General features: G+C 42.8%; 1 protein-coding gene across 1 annotated transcript; it reads left to right on the top strand.

Annotated features, from left to right (window-relative positions):
* Positions 1-22034: 22034 nt before the first annotated feature.
* On the top strand, positions 22035-26858 carry LOC116512136 (transmembrane protein 68-like). Its single transcript, XM_032222438.1, is given in 8 exon segments — positions 22035-22281; positions 23012-23176; positions 23343-23536; positions 24624-24684; positions 25240-25305; positions 25308-25369; positions 26753-26818; positions 26820-26858. Coding segments are annotated over 8 exon segments (900 nt in total).
* The last annotated feature ends 502 nt before the right edge of the window (positions 26859-27360 follow it).

Here is a 27360-nt window from a genome sequence, read left to right on the forward strand (position 1 = left end):
TTTTATAGTCCTTAGAGGACCTTTCTATATGTCCTGCCTCTTTATTTCTCTGATCAATAGAATGGAGAATATTTTCCTCAGAGATAAAATGGGCTTGACATAGAATGCAAGAGCTCAGCTGTGAAATTTAGAAGGTTACATAGCCTATAAAGCCATAATCAATTCCCTTTGGTATATGCATGTTCTGAAAAACCAATTATTGTAGCATCTAAACTGAGATTCACATATTCAAGTAAATGCTGAATCCAGACAATTGTGGCTACTCAACAAGCCACAATAAGAAGCAAATTAAATGAAAGGCATCCAGGTTCTATTTTTTTAATTATACAACTGAATGCAGGCAAAGAGTATTTCTACACTGTATATGCACCATATAGGTTTATTTCAATGTGTTTAAATCCCCAACATCAGAATAAATTTCATTTGAAAATATCAAAGCATTAGATGATTATCATTCCACACTTTTATGAATTATGTTTGAATAATCCTGGTTATATCACACTTGTGTCAGGAGCACTGAAGATCTTCTAGATTGCAAAGATTAGTTGAAGATCTCAGCGTTGGCCAGGGGACACCCAGTTGAGGGCACCTTCATGTTCCTGCTCTCAAATGCAGGTTTGCTAATCTTCAATCCAGTGTCCTAACCATGATAACCAGTATTTTCCAAGAAATCCCAGTGAACTGCAAATGACTGGATGAGATCTACTGTTATTCTGATCTTCAAAAAGGAAGAAAAGGAAAATACAAGAAATATAAACTAGTCACTCTGACTTCCATACTCTGGAATTTTTAGACTACATACTGTATTGTAATCATGAAGAGATTTATCATTCAAAATAACTACAAGAAACCTGGCTTGTCTTATTTATTTATTTTCAGACAGTAGACTGTAAGAATTTTGTAAAGCTAATATATCTTGATATTGATACAAAGCAGCTGACAGAGTATTTCATTCTGACTAGCAAATTACAAATATATAGTCTGCAAAAGACTAATTGGCTGCACTACCAACTTGAAAATTGTCCATCAGTCATCAAAGTTGAGTGAAATTTTGAGCAGGAACATACAAGATTTAATTAAGACTCCTGTACTTTTTAATGTATTAATGACTTAAATCAGGGGTGTCAAACTTGATTTAACTGTGGGCCGCATTAGGGTTCCTTTTGGGGCCGCAACAGGTGTGGCCAGCTCTACATCACTTCTGTCAGGGGGCATCTGTGGTGGCCCAAGAACTCTGCCAGCTAAAACGGGTCCTCACATGGTTTGTTTTTGGCTCCAACGGTCTCCTGCAACCCTCTGCCAGTGAAAACAGTGCCTTGGAGAACTCTGCGCTGCCCTCCCGAACTCCATTTTCACTGGCAGAGGAGCTGCATGCCGTCCTTCACTAGTTCCAGGGTGGTCCCATGGGTCAGATCTAAGAACCCTGCGGACTAGATCCTGCTCCCAGGCCCTGAGTTCTACATCATCTGATTTAGATGAAGAGTGCTTGTCAAATTTAAAAATAACCTTAACTGGGTAGGATAATTAATACTTAGAAGACATAACACATTTTGCAACAATTAGGTACAGAAATAGCTGAATATGTAGATATTAATACAAATGTATGCAATTAAGAAACAGAATTCACAATCACAGAATACTAGACATAGTAATAGTAATTCTAAAAATGGGGTGGGCAGACTCAAACTGACTCTAAGACAAGTTACTTCCTTACAAGGAAGTAATAGACAGCGGAAAGAAAGAAAGAACTGTTTAACTCATTCTTTACATCGGTCTTCACTATAGCCCAACATACCAAAAAGCATAACTGTGAAAGACAAGACTAGAACTAAAAGTTAAATAAACAAAAAAAAATTAAGAGAGAAACACTTGTCAGATCTTGATAAATACAAATCACCAGGACCTGACAGATTACATCCCAGAGTTCTAAAGGAGCTGATTTCAGAACCATTATACCATATCTTTCAAAAATCCTGGAGCACACGAGAACTAACAGAGGACTGGAAAAGAGGATATGTGGTTCCCATCTTCAAAAGGGGGGTGGGGACAGTCCCAGGAAACTATAGACCAGAGTGGAGACTTTATGGGGCAAACAGCAGAAAATCCCTGGAAGCATATTGCATGCTCCAAGACAAGACATATAACATAAAGTGTTATAGCAACCACAATCTTTGTATAATATATGTATGTATATTTAACATAACTTCCTTATTATTTAAATTTAAGAGGATGTAAAATTTGCACCTCAGCTATATGGTCTTGATACCAAAACCTGGTTTGAGTAGCTAAGAATGTCTAAAATTGTGAAATCTTTTTTACAAAGTTTACAAAGTTTCAGCAATTATTAATTAGAACAGGGGTGTCAAACTCAAGACCTGGGAGCTGGAGTGGACCACGGGATACTTAGATCTGACCCTTGGAGCCACCCTGGGAATAGCAAAGGACCAGCCGCGGTGCTTCTGCCAGTGAAAACATTGCTTGAAAGGGCTGCTAGGGGTCCCCACAAGCTCCATTTTTGCTGGCAGAGGGATGCAGAAGGCCATCGCAGCTGGAAACACAGCTGGTGAGGGCAGTGTGTTCTTTCCTATTAAGTTTCATTTTTGCTGGCAGAAAGTTGCAGGAGGCCATCACAGCCAAAAACAGAGCTCAGGACCCCATTTTCTCTGGCAAACCACTCGGGCCACCACAGGTATCCCTGACACGAGTGACACTGAGCTGGCAACGTCCACCCCAGCCACAAGCATCTCATCCACAAAATTACAAAATTGCAAAGTTTTACAAAGTTTCAGCAATGATTTTTTTAATAAAACTTTTTTATTTTTCCATTTTCGTAACATATAATCACATATATACTATTACATAATCAACATCATATTGTATTATTAAATGTTTACATCAATTCAGCTTACCAACAACTCCCAAAAATCAATTATTGGCTCTTCTGCTCTCCATATACCATATTTGTGCTTTATCCATCACTTTCTTCTCCCTCACACCTCCCTCTCCCTACCTCCTTTCTTCCCTTTGTCCTTCTCTTCTCTACTTCCCCTTCCTCTCTCCTCCTCCTCCCTCCCCTTACCACTCCTCATTTCTCTCCTCCTCTCCCCCCCCCCTTGCCTTCTCTCCTATCCCTCTCTTCTTCCCTTACCTTTCTCCTCTACTTCAGACTCTTCATCTCATTTACTTGGTGTATTTCAGCATCTGAGCAACCTCCCGTTTAGGTTGATGGTATTTATAATCCTTTTTCAATATGCATATTTAATTTTTCTACTCTTTTTTTTAATAAAAAGGTGATATAACAGAAAAGTATACATATGTAGTCATTGTGCTTTTAAACACCCTCCCCCTATCTAATTTTGATCGAGATATAGACCTGGTTACAGTTCCCAGCTATTCTCATCATTATCTTTATATAGTTATACATCCTTACATGCCCGCAATTTGTGATTCTGTCTTTTTATCACAATAGTTTCCCGTTGTAGGTATATTTCATATTCCTTCTCTATTTTTCTATACTTTGAATTAGATTACTCTTAGTTATCTCTAAATTACCATCTTTGCTGTTCAATGTTCATTACATTTCCGTTAATTAATCTATATAAATAAAAATTTAATGGTTGTTTGTTCAAAATCGCTAATCTCCTAAAGTTCTTTACCGATTGCTTTGAAATTTTGACACGACGTTGCATTCGAATATGCGAATGTTTTTATATATGTATATTATATAGATGTCACACCTGTGACAGGTAAAAACATGATTTTTGTAAAAACATACTTCTTTTAAAACCAGTGCCATCTGGTGGACATATAAGCAACACACACTATACTAAATATTTCATGATTCCATTTCAAAGTTTCTATCACCATCTCGTGGACGTAAAAGCAACACACGCTATACTAAAAAATTCATGATTCCATTTCAATGTTCCGATTGCATTGTTATATTGAATTTTCATAGATTTCAATTTATTTTCATTTTGATTTAATTATTTTGTGTGACATTGCGTTGGAATTGAGCTGTGTCATTTACCATAGCATTCATTTAATGAGTATAGTATATTCGGAACAGTTTGGCCTCTCTCCAACTTCGTGCCGATGGTCCCTTTATATGTGAGGTTCGGCTGCAGCTGCACCCTTTCCCCTTTCTGCCCCTCCTCTGACGAGCTTCGGCCATTTCCGCCAAGGGGAGCCGAAGCCCTTCGCCCTTCCCCTCCCCTCTCTCCCCTTCCCTCCTGCCAGGCCTTTGCTGTCTGCGGCAGGGTGCCACCTGCGCCATCCCTCGGTCATCTCCCCCCTGCCCTTAAGTCGGCCTACCCCCGGCCAGTCCAGCGGAGCTCTGAGGAGGTGGAGGCAGAGCATCTCCTCAGCCCAGCCGGCCCCACCACTCTCCACCCCACTCACAGCGAGCCAGCTATGGCCTTGCCAAGGTGGCTCCGATGGGGCAGCAGCGGCGGTGTCAGCCTGAGGTGCAGCAGGGCTGGGACAGCCCCTGGGTGCCCCGTGAGGCGTCACACCAAGGACTTCTCCTCATCCGAGATCCTGGACGTCTAACTCTCCCGGGCCACCAACTTGGGGGAGCCCGAGCGCAGCTCCTCCAAGGAGATGCTCAAACAACTTCCATTAGGCCGACAGCCCTGGCGCCGTCTCCCACAACCAGCCTCACCCAGCCCAGCAGCCCCAATTCCTGACGAATGGCAGCACCCACCTGCCGCCCCACTACACCCAGACTGGGCCACAGCAACGCGTGGCCGGGTACAGATAGTGTATTATATAAAGTAACAAGTGTTAAATATCTCACTTTATTCATCATCTTAAAGGTTCTATATATGTCCATGTTACATAGATTTTGACCCATGCTTAGTTGTCCTTCTATTATCATATTCATTCAATTCACAACTCAGTTTAATTATCATGTTAAAAAGGTAAATCACAAACCTCTGCTTTACAAGCTCCCCATATCAGTTTCATATTTATCCATATTCCATATATTTTAACTTTTATTTAGTTATTTTTCCATTATTATGTTCAACTAGATAGCAACTGCATTTTATTATCATATTTAGGAATAAAATCCTTATCTTAACTTTATATTTTACCATATAGTAGTTTCTTTTTTTTTCCTGGTAAGTCTTTTGTCCCACTTCTCTGTTCCTGTCTTTTCCCTTTTATTTACTTTAACAGATTCAAGTTTCCCCAGGTGACCAAATGAATAATTTTTATTCCTCTTTGTTGAGGTGGTGTCAGCCCTTCTTCATTCAAAAATCAGGAAAGAAAACCACTGGACTCCATTTGTTGAAATCAAGTGTACTTTTACTAATTATAAATGAATAGAAGCGAAGCTTAGCTAAGTCTGATTATTTAGGTGCGAAAGCGAATAATATATTGTATAATTCATTCCCCTCCCCTTGGCATCCCGAATACAGTCCAATCATAATTCTCCCAAATGTCAGGTGTGAGATAATGTTGAAAGGCATCACCAGGATGGAATGATGGACTGTTGGCCTTGGCGGGAAACACTCCTCCTCCACATGCGCAGTAAGGTGGTCAGTTCAAAATCTAGAATCTTCCTCCAGCACAACAATGATTCCCCTCCCAAATACCATGCCCCCCTCCCCATTTCAATGGTCCTCCTCCAGAAAAAGGCGGTCAGACCTGCAGAACGGCAAAACACAAACAAACAGATGAACAACAAAACACAAAAAGGGGGAAAAGGGGAGAGGAAGAGAGAGAGAAGAAAGAAAAATTTGTCAGGAAACAGGCCAAATCAGGGCTTGTCAGGATAAGTGGAATAGAACTGGCGGAGCAATTTAGGGCCTGAACATGGGACTTGTCCACCCATTCAGCATGAGAGGGTGGAAAGTGCTTCCAAGCTACCAAGTACTGGACACGATTCCGGCATTTATGAGAGTCCAAAATCTCGCGAACCTCGAAATGTTGTTCACCATCAATCAAAAGCGGGGTGGGCGGTGGTGGAACAGGCAGACGCAAAGACGAAGTGCAAACAGACTTTATGAGGTTAACATGAAAAACAGGGTAAACCCGGTTGAGGTGTTTAGGCAGTTGTAGCCGAACAGAAACAGGATTGATGATCTTGATAATAGGAAATGGGCCAACATATTTAGGCCCCAACTTCTTTGACTTTTGTGGAGTCTGAAGAAACCTAGTAGATAGATAAACCTGATCACCAACCTTGTAATCATAAGGCTTAGTCCGTTTCCTATCAGCCTGTTTCTTATGTGCACGATGCGCAGCGTCCAAAGTTTGGAGTGCTAAAGGCCAAACATGCTGAAGGCAATCACTCCACTCAGATAGAGATAACACTTGGGGCTGTTCACGGGGAGCCTCAGGGTACAAAATCCTGGCCATACACCACCTGGAAAGGGGTGAAGCCAGTGCTGCTATGCACAGAATTATTGTTAACCACCTCCACGTGCGGCAACAAATCCACTCAATAATCCTGCTGGTAGTAGATGAAACAACGCAAATACTGTTCCAGAACAGAATTAGTCCTCTCACAAGCCCCATTAGTCTGAGGGTGGTGGGCAGAGCTTAATACACTTCAGAAACTCCCTCCAGAAAACGGAGGTGAACTGCACCAAAATGATGGGCACCCCATGTAAGCGGTAAATGTGGGAGATGAATATCTTAGCGAGAGTCTTAGCAGACGGAATCTTGGATGAAATGGACCTGCTTGGAGAACAAGTCGGTAACCACCCAGAAAACAGTGTGTCCCTGACTCTCAGGGAGTTCGACAATGAAGTCCATAGAGATTTCCTTCCAGGGGGCGACGGGGCAAGCCACAGTCTGGAGCAGTCCTTGAGGTTTCCCCGGCAGGTGTTTAGCAGCAGCACAAATGGGACAACTGACAACATAACATTCAATGTCCTTTTTCAAAGAAGGCCACCAAAACTGTCTCTTGACGAGATGGAGCGTTTTTATGAAACCAAAATGCCCCACCATCCGGGAATCATGAGGTCGCTGAAGAACAACTAGTCAAAGAGACGTAGGAACGTAAAGTTTTGCCCCAATCCAGGGCAATTCATCCCTCATGGTACATTCACTCATTTGCTGCTGGAACCAATCATCATTAGGGAGGGCTTTCTTAAGATTGGAAAGAAAGTCCTGGGACATCTCCACTTTAGAATGTGCTTGATGTCTAGTAACCACTGGAGCAGCGAGGCTCGTCGTGGGAATGACAGGCTGGACCACGCTGAGCTTAGAACAGTTGTATTGAGGAAGCCTGGATAAAGCATCAGCCATAAAATTCTTCCCCCCCCCCCCCGGAATGTATTTCAGGGTGAAATTAAAATGATTGAAATGTTGAGCCCAGCGCATCTGTTTAGGAGAAAATCTCCTGGGAGTTCTTAAAGCTTCCAAATTTTTATGGTCAGTCCACACCTCGAATGGGTGCTTGGTGCCCTCTAGAAAATGGCACCATGTGGCTAAAGCCCAACGAACAGCAAATGCTTCCTTCTCCCAAATAGCCCAACGTCTCTTTGTGTCAGTCAGTTTGCGAGAGGTGTATGCGCAGGGTTGTAAGTTACCTTGATCATTGGCCTGAAGCAATACGGCCCCCACAGCCACATCACTGGCATCAGCCTGAACCACAAAAGGCACGTCCATGTCCCGGTGTTTGAGGACCAGTTCCTCGGCAAAAAGCCGTTTCAATTTCTCAAAGGCAGCTTGACATTCCATGGTCCAATACAACAGCTTGCTAGGCTTGGGTTTCGGCCCACCTTTGGACTTCAATAGGTTAGTTATGGGAAGAGCTATCTTAGCAAAAGAAGGGATGAACTGGCGATAGAAATTGGCAAACCCCCAAAATTTTTGCAACTGCCTGCGTATACGAGGGGCCTCCCACTCAGTAACCGCTTTTACTTTAGCGGGATCCATCTCCACACCCGCGTGGGAGATACGATAGCCTAGGTAGTCAACCTTCTCCTGGTGGAATTCACATTTGGACAACTTGGCGTAAAGCTCCGCGACCCGAAGCTTTTTCAGCACAGTATGAACCAGCTTTACGTGTTCCTCACGTGTTTCCGTGTAAATAAGGATATCATCTAAATATACGATAACGCCTTTGTAGAGATGGTCATGTAACACCTCATTAATTAACTGCATAAAGACTGCAGGCACCCCCTTTAGGCCAAATGTCATCACACGAAATTAGAAACAGCCAAGGGGGCAGTTGAAAGCTGTTTTCCACTCATCTCCCTCTTTAGTATGCTTCTCTCAAGTCCAGTTTAGTGAAAATGTGGCCCTTTCCCAGTTGAGCCAGCATGTCCTTCGTCAGTGGTAATGGGTATAGGTTCTGGGCAGAGATGCAGTTTAAAATTTTGAAGTTCACACATAATCTGGGAGAGCCATATTTCTTTTCTCTGAACAGCACAGGAGCCGCTACCTTAGGTCTAGCCGGCTCAATAAAACCTCTTTCCAAATTCTTGTCAATGAATCTCCTCATCTCCTCCATTTCCCTAGGGGACATTAAATAAATCTGGGGCTTGGGAAGCTTCACCCCGGGCAAAATATCAATGGTGCAATCAGTGGGTCTGTGTGTAGGGGGAGTTTATCAGAAGATTTTTCACTAAACACACCCCTTAGATCCCAATATTCTTTCGGAATTTTCTCTTCCCCTTCGATCCTCTCCTGCCCCCTGGCTGCCAATGTGGGGTTAGAATCAGCAACATCTGGAGTCTCAACCTCCCTTTGGGGGGTGCGCTAGTGCAAATGCGTAACCACCCCTTCCTCCAGTTAATGCGAGGGTTCCATTTACGAAGCCAGGGGAGTCCCAAAATAAGGGGCCGGTCCACCCCAGGTGCCACAATAAAAGTGATTAATTCTTGGTGGGTCCCCATTTTCATCTCTAAGGGCTCAGTAGAAAAATAAGCAGGACCCCCTCCTGCAATAGAACCATCAATTTGGCAAAAAACAATAGGGGTTTTCAAAGTTCTCAATTTCAAGCCAAGTTTTTCCATCATTGCTGGACTTATCATACAGCGAGAACAACCCAAATCCAGTAGAGCTAAAAGTTTTTCAGTCGCGTCAGAAGGTGGCACTCTTAGTTCAATTGGGATAAGCATGGGGCCTCTGGTTGAACTTACCCAACAATGAGATTGTTCCTCATCTGATTCGTCAGACGAACTGGAAATGCTGGGGAACATTTTCAGCGGCGCACGCAGCCTCTCTCTTCTTGCCCGGGGCCTTACTTGCTCTTCCCTCTCTTTGGGGAGGGGTGAAGCGGTCTGAGCCATTTTTACACAGCAATTCATGGTGCGATGGCCTTCCTTTTCACAGCGGAAGTACGTGAAAGGCTTGGTTTTGCTGGCAAAGTTTCCTTTTCCCTCGCTTCTGGGGCGGAGGGGGGCTTTTGGAGCTGCTGGGGGGGATTTCTCTGCTTCTCCCTCTTTCATGCATTGAAGCCTGGCCAAATCCAACTCAACATCTGCTGCGTGTTCATACCAAGCAGTCACCCAGAGAGGGAGGTGTCTGTTAACGCATTGCTGGTATATTTTTTCATTCAATCCCTCAGCGAACTGATCCAATAAAGTGTCTTCTGACCACCCCCTCATAAAGGCTGACACCTGTTGAAATTCCTGAACATAATCTGCTACCGATCTATTTCCCTGCTTCAGGGCCATAAATTTCACCCGCCTGCGTCTCTCGATGAGCGGGTCATCAAACCTCCTCTTCATTGCAGACATAAAGTCATTAAAATTTCTCAGGAGAGGGGAATTGCATTTGTGTAGGCCCACCATCCATTCGGCTGCTTTTTCCTCCAAGGACATTAAGACCATCCTTACTTTCATATCGTCCGTTTCTAAACCAGGACCATATATTTCCATATAATTCCAGACCTGAATGATAAATAACCCTAAAGTCCTGAGGTCACCATCATATTTTACAGTTAAGGGAGGGACTTTTGCCATTCGACGTCACCTGCCCCCCCCTACTCTTTGAGCAGTCCTAACTGGGGGGGAGGCTGGTTCTGGGTTTTCTTGCCCCCAACCCCCTTCGGCTTCTTCACCCTCCCTTAACCTATGCATCGAGTACCTTTGCTCAAGATCTTCAGCCTGCTCCCTTTCCACGGCTCTTTCACAGCTTTTGCGTTCAGACCAAGCTTCCTCGAGGAGCCTCATAGCGTGGGACAGCTTGTAATCCTCTTCCCCAGCGTCGCCCCAATTCGCTGATTTTTTCTTTGGTCTCCAGCATCCAACTCCTCTGACTCCTCTTTTTGTCCTACACCCAAAGTCCATCGGGGACGAACAGAAGGCTCTTCCATTCTTAGTCCAGCCAGCCTTTCAGTTAAAGATGGTTCTGCCGTCGCCCCCTCAGTTTCCTCTTGGTCACTCACTTGCAAAGACATTTCTTTTCTTCTTGTGAGGACACCCCCTTCGGTAGGTTGTAGCTCCGGGTGGGGTGCAAGTGAGACTTAGCTTAATTGTCAGCCCTTCTTCATTCAAAAATCAGGAAAGAAAACCACCGGACTCCATTTGTTGAAATTAAGTGTACTTTTACTAATTATAAATGAATAGAAGTGAAGCTAAGCTAAGTCTGATTATTTAGGCGCAAAAGCGAATAATATATTGTATAATTCATTCCCCTCCCCTTGGCATCCCGAATATAGTCCAATCATAATTCTCCCAAATGTCAGGTGTGAAATAACGTTGAAAGGCATCACCAGGATGGAATGCTGGACCGTTGGCCTTGGCGGGAAACACTCCTCCTCCACATGCGCAGTAAGGTGGTCAGTTCTAAATCTAGAATCTTCGTCCAGCACAACAATGATTCCCCTCCCAAATACCATGCCCCCCCTCCCCGTTTCAATGGCAGCTGAAGCAGCAGCAAAGCGAAGGCTGACAGGTGGATAACCTCCTGCTTCAATTTTCCTTATACTACTAACAGCCTCCAAAATTGCTTTTATCAGCTTTCTTTTCCCTCCCCTTTTCACAATTTTCCCTATACCATTGCCAGGACCAAAAGAGTTTTTTGTCTGCTTTTTATTTCCCTCCGCTTCTACCCCTTCAAAGCCTTGCCACACCCCTCCTTGTCCCCCTTCTTCTTTGAATTCTTCTATAGCTATCTGCTTCTCTGGATTCAAAATTCTAATTAGGATTGATTTTACTGATTTTACTGATTCATGTATATTCTTTAAAATTCCACATAGTTCTTCAAATTCCCAGTTTTCAATGATGTCCAGTTCCAAAGTTACAGTTAATTATATGGTTATGCAGTTCTTATTTCAGAGTTCTGTTCCACCTCAGGTTTGTCTGCTTCAATTGCTATGGGGAAAAGCAATGGTGGCCATTTTAGTCTTTTGTTCTACCTTAATGTCCAGATCCAAAATTGCAGTTAGTTATACAAATCCCACTTCGAGACTCTGGACTACCTTAAATTCAAACCAGAAGAAAAGAAGAAAGAAAAACATAACCAAAAAAAAGAAACCCTTCATATTTCCCAGTTTATTTCCCATTATTATTCTGTTGTTATTCTTTCCCTTACCAGGTCCGATCTCTTGCACCTGCTCGCAATATGTCACATGAAGACTTTCCAAAGTTCTGATTTATAGCAGTTAGTTAATTAAAACCTCCCTCACAGTCAAAGTTAGGCCAAAGTTAAGTAAAAAGAAGTGCTTTTTTGGGGGGGGGGGGTTAAGATTTATCAATTGGAAAGCGTTCAAACAAAATAAATCTTCGAAAGTATTTGGTTTCCTTTCTTTTTCAAATACAAAACCAAGTTTAAAATTTTAGTTGAGTCAGTTTGTCATTTCTACCCTTCCTTCTTTCCATCCAAAAATTGATTCAAATAAATAGCTTTTGAGGGGCTGGTTTTTCAACCCCCCATTTTCCTTTTCTTTCTTTCTTTTTGGAAAAAGTCCCAATCTGACCATTAATATTATATTCCCAAGATTTCTTTGCCTTTTCCAGGTTTAGTTTATGTCTATGGGTTAGAGAGATTATCTTACCGGCCATTCATTCCTTCTGAACTCTTCTGTTTTCTTTTGCTTTGACAAGAAATTCAGCATCTTGTCAGCTATATTTATAGGCTGTCACCCCAACTCCAATTCAAAGGACAAATCTCTGACCTGGGCTCTGTTGCCTCCCCCTGGGTCTAATGAGGCGCTGTCCTCTTCACCCCCCCCCCTCCAGGAGGGGTTCTGGTCCAAAGGGACCTCGAACTTGGTTTTCCAGACAGGGTTCATGTGAGGCTCTTGAGAGCCCACATGCCCCACGTCTGTCCAGCTGAAGCACTTCCTCGTCAACTCCCAAAGAAATAGCAAAGGACCAGCCCATGATACTTCCGCCAATGAAAACAGAGCTTTGAAGTGCTGCTAGGGGTCCCCACAAGCTCCATTTTTGCGGGCAGAGGATTGCAGGACAACATCACAGCTGGAAACACAATTCCTGAAGGCAGTGCATTCCCCCCTTCTGAGTTTCATTTTTGCTGGCAGAAGGTTGCAAGAGACCATCACAACCAAAAACAGAGATCAGGACCCTATTTTCTGTGGCAAACCACTCGGGCCACCATAGGCATCCCTGACACAAGTGACATCGAGTTGGCAATGCACACCCCAGCCACAAGCACTCCATCCCCCAAATTACAAAAAAAAACCTGCAAAGTTTTACAAAGTTTCAGCAATGATTAATTAGAATAGGGGTGTCAAACAAAGCCTTGGAGCTGGAGCTGGCACATAGGATACTTAGATCTGGAAATAGCAAAGGACCATCCCGCAGTGCTTCTGCCAGCAAAAACAAAACTTGCATGTGGTCCACCCCGAGCTCTATTTTTGCTGTCAGGGGGTTGCAGGAGACCATCACAGAAACAGAGCTTGGGACACCGTTTTCTTTGGCAGAGTATTCGAGCCACCACTGGTGTCCCCAACATGAGTGACGTTGAACTGGCCATGCCCCCATTCCCCTGAGCTCAAACATAACCCTTATTCAGCCTTCAAAGAAATCAAGTTTGACATCCCTGAATTAGAATAACTGTGAAAAAGTTGGAGAAACCAAGTTGATATACTTATTTGGCCATTTATGCCATGTACTCTGTATAGAAAAGTAATGGTACAATTTGATTGTACAAGTAGAATCTCAGATATATCCATGGATATTGCATAAATCTGTAAATTAATAACTACAGTATTTTTCAGAGTATAAAATGCACCTTCCCCCCCCCCAAAGAGGATGAAAATATGGGTGAGTCTTATACACTGAATACAACATTCCCCCCCCAAAAGCCCCCCACACACACACACAAATCCCATTTTTTGCAAAAATGGACAGGCAGAGGGTTTGGGAAGCCTGCAAATGCTCCTGGGGTCTGGGGAAGGCAAAAATGAGCAATGAATGGGCCCATTTTTCACAAAATGTGGCTGTTTTTGCCCTACCAAGCCCCCAGGAGCATTCTGTAGGCCTTAAAAAATCTCTACATGACCCGTTTCTGCTCATTTTCTGCAAAAACATTATGCTTTTTGCTCATTTATTGCCCTCTCCAGTCTCCAGGAGAACTCTACAGGCCTCCCACATTCTCTGCATTTTCCTTTTTTCTTCCCCCCAAAATGGGCCTTTTTTTTTTGCCTCTCAAACCTCCCCGCCCATGTGTCATATTTTTGCTCTCCCTTTGCAGGCCTCTCAAACTCTCTACATGTTCCATTTTCACAACTAAGGGGTCATGCAGTGGGTTTGAGAGGCCTACAGAATGCTCCTGTGGGAGGACAAAATCTTTTTTTTAAATGTACCTCTTCAAAATCTGGCTCCATTTGAAGATGATGTGTCTTATTGTCTGAAAAATATGGTAGGTATTTGGAATATGCCATGACCCACCATAATGTCCTATTACATTATAAAAAATGTAAAAGTATGTATTGGGATCTAGAAAATGTTTGTAGAACACAATCTGAGGAATCTAGATGGTAGTTGTTAAGTCCTCGGACTTACGAATGACAGCTCGGCAACAGCCAGGCGCGCCGGAACCAATCAGGCATGACCTGCAGTTGCCAGGCTGTCAAACGCACGGCTATTGGTCTCCCTGCTTGACAGCTCCATATAAATAGCTGTCAAGCAGGGAGGGGGTGCCGGTCTACTTGTACATAGCTTGCGAGTGCCTGTTAATAAAGTTGGTTGTGTTTAACTTACCTCAGACACCTCCAGGCTCGTTCTTCCAGGGAATCTAACACTGGCGACGAGCTGGTGGGATAGTGGCTCTGAGCTACAACCTGCAAAGGCAAGCAAGCGTAGTTGTTAGGCGCTCCGCACTGCCGGACAATTCTCGCCGCATCTCGCTACCTTTTAAACGGCATATAACTATTCCTGCAATGCCTCTGTTCGCTCCGTTCAGGACAGCCGGCGAGTCCAGGGCCGCCTTCCTGGAGCGTTTTGAATGCTTCCTTATCGCTAATAACCGGCAGGGGTATTCGCAGGCTCGGAAGTGCAGCTTCTTCCTCAGCGCCTGCGGCCCCAAGATATTCGGGATGGCCCGCACCCATCTACGAACTAAGCTGGGACGAGCTCATGGAGGGGCTAAAGAATCACTACGCCCCAACTCCCTCTAAGATCACACACCAGTACGCTTTTCGCCAGTTTGTCCAAAAAGAATCTGAATCGATCAGCCCGTTCCTCCAGTCGCTACAGGTCGCCGCCATTCAATGCAAATTCCCTGATCTGGAAGACAACCTGGTTGAACAATTTGTCTGCGGGGTGAAGGACATCCGCCTCCAGTGGCACCTCCTCTCCAGGGCAGACATTACCTTGCCTCAGGCTTTTGACGACGCTAGGGCTGCAGAACTCTCAGAGCAGTCAACGGTGGAGATGGCCAGCTACCTGCCTCCCTTGCCTGCATCACCATCCCTGCCTCCGCTGCCTTCCCCGCAGTCGACCTGCCTGATAGACGAGCTGGCCCCCTTGCCGGATCCGATCTATGAAGACCAGGTCAACCGCCTCCGAGCCATTCCCCAGCGGCAACAGCCTCCACAAGCCCGAACCACTGCGGCGGCTGCCGCCTGCCTCGGCTACAGCGGCAATCATGCCCGGGCGTCCTGCCCCTTCAAAGCTTTGATGTGCCGCCGTTGCAGCAAAAAAGGGCACCTAGCCCAAGTTTGCTGGGCCACCCTGCCACCTCCAGCTCAATCCGACCCATCTCTACTGGCCTATGGTCCGCCTGCACCACCCAGGAACCAGCCGCCCCGTCGCCAGCAGACCCGCCAAGCCGACTGCTATGCCCTGGGAAAAGACCTTCCTGCCACCCCTGTCGGTCAGCCAAGCCACGGCTGGTACAAAGAAAATTACCATCACTGTCTCCATCGAGGGGTCCCCCTGCCTCATGGAGGTGGACTCGGGCTCTTCCCGGTCTCTCCTGTCATGGGCCACTTTCTCCCATGACTCCCGTGTCCGAGAGTCCCCAAAGTGCAGCTGTCTCCCCCGGACCCCGTGCTCAGAGACTACCAGGGGACTCCTATTCCTACCCTGGGCTGCTATGGGGTGCGGGTGCAGTAAGGGGAAAATGCTGTTTCCTACAGGTTTTGGTGGTGCAGAAGCCTCTGCAGGCTCTCTTGGGCCTGGATTGGCTCACCCCCCTGGGCTTATCCCTTTCTAGGGTGAATTCTGTGGCGGACACGCCCCCTGACATTGCGGCTGTCCTAGCGGACTATGCTGATGTCTTTAATGGCGAGCTGGGGAGGTATAAGGGGACCCCTATTTCCCTCAACCTAGACCCCCAGGTTGCCCCCGTCGGGCTGAAGGCCAGCAGCGTGCCTTTTGCCTTGAGGCCTAAGGTTGATGCCGAATTAGATAAGTTGTTGGCACAGGGGATCCTGGAACCCGTCGACCATTCCCACTGGGAGACCCCCATAGTGGTCCCTGTGAAGGCTGACGGGTCCATCAGGATATGCACCGACTACAAGTCGACCATCAACCTTTCGCTGAACTTTCGCCAAACTGGATATGGCGCAGGCCTACCAGCAGCTCCTGGTGGATGATGATGCAGCGGCTGTCAAGACCATTGTCACCCACCTGGGGCTTTCTGCTGTCGCCGCCTTCAATTGCCCCGGGGATCTTCCAGACCCTCATGGAGCGCTTGCTCCATGGGCTCCCTAGTGTTGTCCCATACTTCAATGACGTTCTGATCGCTCAGGACTCATCGAAGTACTTCGGAAGGTCCTCGACCGTTTCAAGGGCGCGGGTCTCAAATTGAAGCTCAGCAAGTGCTCTTTTGCTGTGCCTAGGGTGGAATTCCTGGGCTTCATGATTGATGCCCAGGGAATCCACCCCACCCCTTCTAAAGTTGTGGCCATCAAGAACGCCCCTGCACCCACCTCCAAGGCAGAGCTGCAAGCGTTCCTCAGTCTTTTAAATTTTTACGCACTGTTTCTAGCTGAGCCGCTGCATCTGTTGCTTGACTGATCTGCGGCCTGGCAATGGGGCAACCGCGAAGCGCATGTGTTCACGGCTGTCAAGGCCATGCCGACATCAGAGGCAGTCTTAGTGCAGTATAGCAACAAGATGCCACTGACGTTAGCCTGTGATGCCTCTCCTGTGGGTTTGGGGGCGGTCCTGAGCCATGTTCTGTCCAATGGCTCAAAGGGCCCAATTGCTTTTTACTCCCAGACACTTTCCTCGGCCGAGAGGAACTACAGCCAGATCGACAAGGAGGCTCTGGCTGCGGTGTCCAGGGTTAAAAAGTTCCCCGATTACTTGTATGGTCGGCACTTTACCCTCTACACTGACCATATGCCACTCCTTGGGCTTCTGGCCGGTGATAGGCTGACCCCCCTATCCTCTCTCCCAGGATGACCCGTTGGACGGAGTTTCTCACTGCGTATTCCTACGCGCTGAGATACCATCCAGGCAAGCAGCTAGGGCATGCTGATGCCCTCAGTCCCTGCCCCCTTCCCTGCTCTGACCCCCAGCCAGTCCCTTGTCTGTCGGTCCTCTCCATCACTGAGCTGGACCTCCCTCTCTCTGCCACTGACATGGCCGCTTACTCTCAAACTGACCCTGTCCTCTCCCAGGTCATGGCATGGGTCCTGAGGGGCTGGCCTACAGAGGGCGTCTCTCCCGAGTGCTGCCCTTTTAAAAGTCATCAGTTTGAGCTGTCACTCCACTGTGGTTACCTTCTCTGGGGCAACCGGGTGGTCATCCCTTCCGCCCTCTGCTACCAGGTCCTCAAGCGTCTCCATGCAGACCACCCCGGGGTCACGTGCATGAAGGCGCTGGCCCAGAGTTACGTCTGGAGGCCCTGCCTGGATGATGACATCGAGGCCCGGGTATGGAGGTGCGAGCCCTGCCAGGTGTCCCACCCCGCTCCCCCCTCCGCCTCCTCTCGGGAGTGGGAGATGCCTCACGGGCCCTGGTCCTGCCTGCACTCGGCCAAGGAGGCTTTGGGCCGTTTGGACCGTGGCAACTGGCAGGCAAGGGTGGATGCTTACCTAATGGCCCAGCACTCCACTCCTTGCCCCCTCACGTGGCAAAGCCCCGCGGAGCTGTTGATGGGTCGGCGCCTGCGGACCACCCTGGATAGACTTCACCCTCTCTATTCAGGAATTCAGCCTGGCAACCTGGGGTACCCCTCCCGTTCCTTTGCTGTGGGGGATCTGGTTTGGGCCCGGAATTACTCAGGGGACACCCGGTGGGTGACTGCCACCGTCACTGATGTAACCGGCCCGGTTTCCTACAGGGTCCACCTACCCGATGGCTGCAAGTGGCGGCACCACCCTCCAGAGGCCTCCAGTCAAACCGACATGCAGAGGCCGGCCGCCGACGGCTTGCAGCCAGCCCCGGATCTGCCGCTGTTCCCCCACACCGCACCATCGCTGGCCTTCCCCGAGTCAGGCCATCCCTGCCCAGGGGCCAGGACACAGCACCCCTTTGCTGCAGGTCAATCCACCATCGCACTCCCTCATTCTGCCAAGTTAGGCCTTCCATTGTCAGACCTCCCCAACCCCCTGGCCGCCTACCGGCCTGTTCAAACATACCCACCTGCCCAAGCTGCACCCCCTCCGCCTGGCCTACCTTGTCCAAGGGTTCTGCTTCCTGACCTAGGCCGCAGTGACGTCAACTGGAGCTCCACTCCCTCCAGGGAGGAGCTCCCACGGGTACGGCTTACCTCTCCAGTGCCGTCTCTTCAACTGAAGCATTCTGGGCGTGTCCGCCGTCTGCCCACCTATCTGCAAGAGTACGCATGCACCACTTTTGATGCATGCGCCCTCACTGGGGGGGAAGAGATGTTAAGTCCTCGGACTTATGAATGACAGCTCGGCAACAGCCAGGTGCGCCGGAACCAATCAGGCGTGACCTGCAGTTGCCGGGCTGTCAAACGCGTGGCTATTGGTCTCCCTGCTTGACAGCTCCATATAAATAGCTGTCAATCAGGGAGGGGGTGCCAGTCTACTTGTACATAGCTTGCGAATGCCTGTTAATAAAGCTGGTTGTGTTTAACTTACCTCAGACACCTCCAGGGTCGTTCTTCCAGGGAATCTAACAGTAGTGTAATCCTTAGTTTACTTACAACATAACTTCTGTTCTGTGGCTTCATGCTGATTACAGAAACAGTGGTACAAAGGCCAATTCTTCAAGCCATGTCCAAACTGTCTTGGCAACATGTAGCCTTGGGAAAATGAATCAACATTATTTAGTGCTACATAACAAAATTCAGTATCAACAAAATATTGTGGAAGAAGAACATGAATATTTCATCTAATCAAATAAATTATCTCTCTATTAAATAAAGACTATCAGAAAGTAGATCAAAGTAATAAAAAGGCCACACCTAAACATTTACTAAGAAATCAGGGACAAGTTACACATATTCCTTTTTCAACATTGTGTAATCTATGTTGGTTTTCACACCCACTAATTGTAATTGTAATTGTTGGGCAGTGTTGGGTAAGTAATCACAGGCAACTAAGTTAGATTGACGTGAGCAGACCAACTTGCCTGTGAAGATACCAACCATAGCCATTTTCAACTTCTGAAGATGGTAGTCAGTTGCCATAGAAATGTCAGGTCATTTGTTCTCTACACCACAGTAGCTAAACTCTGAAACTCAATACTTCTTCTTTTCTGTAAACTAATTCCATACATTGCTCATTGCTGTAATAAGGCTACAAACTCTAAATCAGTAAAGATATTGCCTTATTCATTATAAGTTGCTACAGGAGTTTAACACCTTCTAGAGCTCTCAGGTTTTGGTTTGGTCCCTGAAGAGTAAGTGTTTATTCCTGCTAGAATTAGTTGGATCTTGTTGCTGTTTTCCTTCTTGAGCTGTGTGATTGGTTTGGTACACATTGGACCCACCTGAAAATTTCTGAAGGTGTTTCATTAGCAATCTCCTTTTCTTCGCATTTGCTCGTTTGCCCCAACAAAGAAACAAGGGTTAATGGAACTGTGTTATACCTGGGAAATTGTCATAAGAGCAGACAGAACCACTTTTCATATCACTAGGGCCAATATGGTCTAAGCTGTTCTCTTTATAAGGTAGACGTGAAGCTTCAAACTTTCCAAGGAAAGCCTTGCAAGTTTGACGATAAACCATGTTTTGAGATTGCCTCTGACCACTTATGACAGATTATAGGACTATGAATATGGCTAAGCTGTAGATCATAGCTAAGGAACTTTAGAATTTTATGTTAATGTATTTTTCTGTTTTTTCCCCTCTATCTGTCATATCCTTCTAAAGGGAAATCCAGTTTTGTAATGGGTGTGAATAATCGAAATGTGACTAGAATAAACCATAGAATGGCAGCATTCTAACCAATCCCCTATCCAGTCACTGAATATGTTGGGAAAACACTCAAAAGGAACTCAGTGCACATTAAGGTATTCTCTATCCAACTTTGCAATAGCAAAAAACTCTATTAGTATACAGTGTGTTCATCCATTACAGATTTCTATCTTGCCTCTGTTTCCATTTTTATGCTTCCTGCTAGATTATTCAACTTGGCTGCTGTGCAAAGGAATCTGTACAGCTTCCGAGTTTCACTTAGTAGCAATTTGCCAATTTGAACAATGACATATGGAGGAGAAAGAGGAAATGCTCAAATCAATCCGCCTCTGCTGAAGCAAGTGGAATGTCAGTCTCAGCATGATATCAAACCAGGAGACACCTGAGGCTAATTAAACACAGGCACCATGAGAACAGTTAGAGAAGACTTAATTCTCATTTCTTAACCTGCTTGTTCTTCAGTTAAAGATGAATGTTAGTTGGCATTGGCAAAAAAGGATGCTTAATTCTAGGTCATGATTTATTTCAATTGAGTTTGTTCTCACTCCACCCTCTGAGGGAGGAGAACATAACATTTGTTCATTTAAAAAGTTACTACATCAGAGTAAAACTGATTTTCCAAGCAAGCTGTTTGTAAGAGGTAATGATTCTGGTTGCCAGATGAAATTCATCTTCCTTTATTGAATGAAAAGGACTGGAGGGCGCTTTCTATTTTTCTACTTTTAATCAATAATGTTCTGATTGTTAATAAGCTTGGGACTTCTCCATTAATGTTTTGATACTGAATTGAGAGTAATAATTTTATTGCAGAAATGTTGGCTGATGAAAGGTTTTTAATATATAACTTGCATGTTTGTTTTGAAGGAAATTCAGTTGAATTGCCCATTTTCATCAATACTTCTAAGTGACTTAGGGCATCAGATGAAGTGCTGTAGAATCATTTTGCAGAAAACTAAATATTATTCCAGGATTTTATGACTTTTCTGAAGATGCTCCTCAAATACCTGAAAATCTGAAATATTATGGCTATTTTCCTTCCATTTACAGGCAAAGCCAAGAAGAGAGACTGATAGTGATACCAGTTGTCAGAGTACATGGAATATCCTATTGCTTCTATCTGACTTCTGCTAGTTCTTTGAGCAGCTTAGCTTACAAAAACAAAGAGAGAAAATACTCATTGTATCAGCAGATTAGAGAGTTTCTTATCTTGTGAAACAAGCTATTCTTTCTCTTATTGTGTATTACTCTGTGATGTTGTGGAAATCTTTAAATGAAGCCTGTATCAAGCACTTCTATTGAACTGTTAAAGGAGTGGTACCATTTCCACACTTATGGGTCTGGCTGGGCATCTGCTTCTGGATGATTCCATTCACCTTTCTTCTCCCTTCAAATTTCATAAGGTGTAGAATGTCAAGTCAGAAAGGTGCTTTTTCAAGAGGCAACTGGACTTTCTGGTTTTTCTTTCAAGACTTTTCACTTCTCATCCAAGAACTTTATTAAGGGGGGGCACTTCCTATGTTTAAAGGAGCACAATGGAAGTTCTTTGGAGAATGATTGTGGTTTGCTTTACTTATCCCTAATATTTTCTCTGTGACAGAACTGTGACAGAGGAGCATTTTGAAATTCTTGGTGATGATGGTCTTGAAATTAATTTGCCAAAATTTTAGAAGACTAATGTTTTCAAATAGAACTAGTGCCCTTGCTCTCTTCATCCCAATAAGCCTGAAGATGAAACAGCTTGGAGATGCCAATCAATACTGACCCGGTGTTAGCAGAGGGAAAAGAAAAGTGGGGTTCTTGCAAAGAATCTGCACTTGATTTCTTTTTCATAAAAATAAAGGGAATTGAAGTTGAAGGAAAAGAATGGATATCAGCAGAGGAAGAAAAGGTGTCCAGAATTGTCCTGTGTGCAGAATATTCAACAAGTTGTTTCTAAAATCAAGAATCCTTCCTAAATAGACATCTTTGGCTGGTCATTTAAACCTTTTCTTTCTTGGTTGATTAAAAAAAAGGCCTCTTAATAATCCCAGTAATGTTTGATTAAAAGGATCAATAATCAGATTGATTGTACTAAGCTTTGGTTTTTTTAACCATCTCTCAGCCCAACCTTCTCCAAAGGCTATTTAAAAGTGTCATTATCTTGTATACAATGCCAGCTGATATTCTGCTGATTCTCCCAGAGCTCAATAAAGTCTGCTTGTATCTTTATTTTTCTTTTCCAAGAAGAAATACTTTATTTGTGAATGGATTTCTATTTATATACTCTGATTTCAAACATGTCTGAAGAAAATATATATTATACCTTAGGAAATGAATTTACCATGTGGTCAATTTACATTTTGGAAGGATGTGCAGGCTTTATCATATATCCCTTAACTTTGATAGTAATTCTGATAATTTTATATTATCCTCTTGTGTTTGGATTATTTCTAATGTATGTAACCAGTGCAATACATTTTGTATGGAAAATAATTGGTAATCTGCCAGATGATATGAATAGCGAAAAATGGGACAAGCCAAAGAAATTATTGGCACTGGCAACTAAGTGGTATGGAAAAATACTGCACAGTAAGTATGAATAATTCATTCTTTAGGGAGGGATGAGGAACTTACTATCACTCTTGGTATCATTCTTCTGGTCAACCATAACCAGCAGTCATGTCCATCTTGGAGCTGCAACTGAATCTAATAGAATTTGAATGGAAAACATGATGTAAAGCATAAGTTATGTATAAATCATTTTTGCAAAAAATGTTTCAGAAACTAGTCAAGAAACTCCCTTAGAAGGAGCTGATTGAATCCTATGGTCAGCAGAATAGTTTCAGGCATATTTTTTAAAAGACAAACTTCATATATAACCCATAGACTACCACAAATATTTAGGCATGTACATGTTGGGATCATTATATTCCTAAAAATAACTAGAAAATAACTTAACAATGTTTTACAATGGTCAAAATATCCAAATTGTATTGAGATATTGAAGATAAAAGATAAGCTTTTATGTCAGTTTAATTGCTATGAATCTAAATGATTTATAGGAAATTAGAAAGGAATATGTAGAATCACAAATGCAATAACACCCAAATCTCATACGATTCTGATTGATATTGATGTTCTGATAGATCAATGTGACAGCATGTTGTTCCAGAAGTGACATATGATTTAAAATATTTAGCTTCACAAGCAGCTAAAAAAGATAAGAAAAAAAGCAATTTTTCTATACAATCATATTTTCTTCTAGAGGAGATCCTTGTGAAACAATATTGAAGCCATTTCATTGTTCCACCATTAACAGGTTATGAGGTTTCTGGAATAGAAAATCTACCAAAAGAACCAGCAATCTTTGTTTTTTACCATGGAGCCCATCCAAAGGACATCTATTTTTTTGTCCATAAGATGTATAGACTTACTGGGAAATTTTGGTGTTGTGTGATCCATCATACTCTTTTTTGTCTACCAGGTAAAAAAAAATACTATATGTTTAGTTTTAATTATCATCAAAAGATATTGATTCAGTGACGTGGATTTTTTCTTCTTTAAATTCTTAGCCGAATTATCATGTTGGGGAAAAACATGTTTTCCTTTACAAGCAAGAACTGAATGATTTTTTAGGTCTGCTTTTGCAGGACTAACTCTGTACTTTGACCTTCAACACAATGTTCATCCTACAAGAGAAAAGAGTGTAGACATTCTGAAACAAGGGAACCACCTGATAGTTGTACCAGGGGGACTGCGAGAGCAGAACTATGGAAATAATCATTACAAACTAATATGGGGGAAACGGAAAGGATTTGCTCATACAGCCATCAATGCAAAAGTGGTGAGCCATTTGTCATTTTCCTAGTCCTGCTCTTAATTGAAAAATGTATTTGTAAATGCTATGCTTCCATTTCATATCAATCATTTATACCTATTGGCAAATGAACAGAAAAGGGAATGCAACCATCAATCAGATTTGACAGACCAGGAAACGGCGAATCTGTCCTTTCTTATGCTCCAAAAAATTGGTTTCTTTACACATACTACTATCATCTACATATTTCTCTTTCATTTAAAATTTATGGATTTTTTTATTGGAAACATTTTACATTAGTATTATGTTTTCCTATTCTAATTGCAATATTATTTTCTCTTCTTTTTCTTTTTGTTATTCACATGCTAGCTACATCCCTAGTTCATCTACATACTCACTTTTCACTGATACTATTGATAATTGTCATTGTAAGGGCCTAATTTGTTGAGGAATACTTATCTTCTCTTGGATTTTCTTTCTTTTCTGTTTCATTTTTCAAAAATAGGTTGTGTTCTCTGCTGATATTCCTTTTTAAGTTTATATCATGTTGTATGAAATAATATTTCATGCAGGCTTTATGTGAATCCCAAACTATTTCCAATCTGTGAAAATGTTTTTTTTTTATTAATTTCTTCTTGCAGTCCTCAATTATTCTTTTTATGTATCAACATTTCATTTAAGCCCCATCAAAAGAATAAGATTTTCTCTATGTTACTTTCCTAGAATTAAATGTGAAAGAGAAAGTGCCAGTTGGAAATTTGATCCATGATAATCCCTGTCCTATAAGAGACAGTGAAACCCAGCATTTGCCAAAGGATTAGATGCATGAGAATTCAGGATTGAAGAAAGAATGAAGGACATTTCAGCATGTCAGAAGATGAGTTCAAACTACATATAGTAAGCTAATGCAACTGTTACAGTGTTTTAAAATCTCAGAAAAAAATATCTGAAAGGAAGTCAAAAGATGCAATGTCCTTAGCAAAATAGATTGTCAATATTGATTTTTCAAAGTGATCTTTTAATATATCCAGTTAATGTCCCAACAATAAATTTTATTCCTTTCATGTACAGGGACTAAAATAGTCTCATTATTTCTTTCTTTTCCTTCATCTAGCCAATCGTCCCTATGTTTACACAAAATATTAGAGAAGCATATGTATCATATGGAAATATACGTAAGTAAAACTTTATGTATTCTCAGGAATATTATTACTTTTGAGGCTAGAAATGTATGCATCTGCATCTTTGCCTACCATGTTTAATTTAAAGATACTGTAGCTCAATCATCAGACCTTTGCTGTAAAATCTGATTCAGTACATTTCCCAAAGGTGACATGATGTCATTGGATTTTATGGACCCAAGGCTGACCCAGGAATTATGGAAATTCAGCAAAGTTAACCATATAGTTTAAATGCATTGGTGCTTATTACAGGAAGCCTACCTGTTTGTCCATCCATCATCTTGCCTTCTATCAGCCTTGTGAGATCTATGTTTTTCACAATTCTAATTTTCTCACCCTTTTAAAATATAAATTGAACTTTGCAAATTGCCGCTCTCAAACATGGGAACCTTTTCCCCTACTTCAACTGAAAAACCTTTACTTTACTAAGTTCCAATACTGCTACTAAAAATTGCTAATATTTAAATATAGGATTTTAGAAAGACTAATACATAACTCGCAGACTGCTGCTAATAATTGTTTCTAAAATTTTCTAAATCTTGTACCCAGGACCAATGAGATGGTTATATGAGCGAATTCCATGGTTCACCTTTCCATTATGTGGATTGTTTCCAGTTTCCATATTGGAAAACCAATTCCATATGATCCAAATATATCTGCTGAAAAATTAGCTGAAAAAGTAAGTATTATAAGGGAATAAAATATATATTCAAATTTTCACTTTGTTCATGAAATTATAATTCTATAGTAACAGTTATTAGAATACACAACTTAGATATACAGAATTATAGTTCAGTGCTTGGTACTTAACTGTCAGTGTAAGACTATTATCCATCCATCCATCATCCATCCATCACTGTTTAAACATCACTTATTCAAACTATTCAACAAGGCTAGCTGCACACTTAAATGAAAACATTCATCAAATTCCTATCATACTAAAGTTCTAAGAAGTGCAGCAAACAGCTACAGTTCTCTTCAATGGTAGCTTCACATAGAATAAATGAAAACATTTTGAGAAATGACAAAGGCAGGAGTCAGTGTCTGAAGGCGCAGTCCAAGAATAGGTATAGCTTTCAGATCTGTTGAGGACTGTTTAGGGCACAGCTTCAATCTCCTATTAGAGCAAATGTTGTAGTTCACAAATATCCCATTGCATACCAACTTCTTTTGGAAAGGCTGCAACCATGTCGAGATCAGTAGGCAGAATTTTCATGTAATCAGATGATTTCAGTATAATAAAGCATCTGACTTTCTGGGATTCAACTCTTAACTCCTTCAAGTCCTTCACAAATCCAAGCAGCAGTCAAGACTGCCATGTATCTCCTGTTTAGTTTGTAATGCTGATAAATATCATCACATTAATGATATGAGGCTCCAGATTGTTGAAGACAAAGTGATTCAACTCAGTCACATTTATAGCATTTTATAGCCTATAGAGCACCTTTCTATATGTCCTGCTTCTTTATTTCTCTGATCAATAGAATGGAGCATCTTTTCCTTAGAGGAAAAATGGGCTTGACATAGAATGCAAGAGGGAAGCTCAGCTGCGAAATGTAAACATTCACATAGCCTATAAAGCCATAATCAATTTCCTTTGGGATATGCATGTTCTGAAAAACCAATTGTGGCATCTAAACTGAGATTCACATATTCAAGTAAATGTTTTAACCAGATAATTGTGGTTTACTCAACAAGCCACAGTTAGGAGCAAATTAAATGAAAGGCATCCAGGTTCTATTTTGTTTTTTGTTTTAATTATACTACTGAATGTAGGCAGAGAAGTAATTCTACACTGTATATGCACCATATGAGTTAACCCAAAGGAAAAATGTGATTTATCTGATTATGTACATTGTGGCATCCGTAGAAATAGAGAAAAAAATCTTTGCCATAAATTGGAATTTTACATATATACTATGTTTAAATAAGTTCTATAGAATAGTCTATATCTTTTAGTTCTGAAATGTTCTCTCTATAATTTCTGAAACATAAATCTAATTATGTCACCTTTTTTCTTTCTTTTCCGCATCTCACCCATGCCATTCCATCTCTCCAACAGACTCAAAGGGCAATAGAGGCTTTACGGGACAAACACCAGGAAATCCCAGGAAACATATTGCGTGCTCTTAAGGCAACGTTTTGAGACACATAACAAAGAAAAATAGTGATATAACAACAATTATATTATATATATATATACATACACACACACACACACACACAGACACACATACATACATACATACGTACTGTGTGTTTATGTGTATATATATATATATATATATATATATATATGTGTGTGTGTGTGTGTGTGTGCGCGCGCGCGTTTAGATAACATATGTGAATGTGTAGTTTTTTGTTCCCCAATGAACCTTTTTAAAATAAATGAAGATGAAAGATTGAGATGGGGAAGAATATGGCTTTATTTCAATGTGTTTAAATCCACAATATCAGAATAAATTTCATTTGAAAATACCAAAGCTTTACATGATTATCATTCCATACCTTTATGAATTATGTTTGAATAATCCTGATCACATCACACTTGTGTCAGAAGGACTGAAGTGCATCTGGATTGAAAAGATTAGTTGAAGAGATCACTGTTGCCCAGAGGACACCCAGTTGTGGGTTCCTTCATGTTCCTGGTCTCAATAGTCCAAAGTTCGG

Source organism: Thamnophis elegans, chromosome 8, assembly GCF_009769535.1.
Source record: "Thamnophis elegans isolate rThaEle1 chromosome 8, rThaEle1.pri, whole genome shotgun sequence".
Classification (NCBI taxonomy): Eukaryota; Metazoa; Chordata; class Lepidosauria; order Squamata; family Colubridae; genus Thamnophis; species Thamnophis elegans.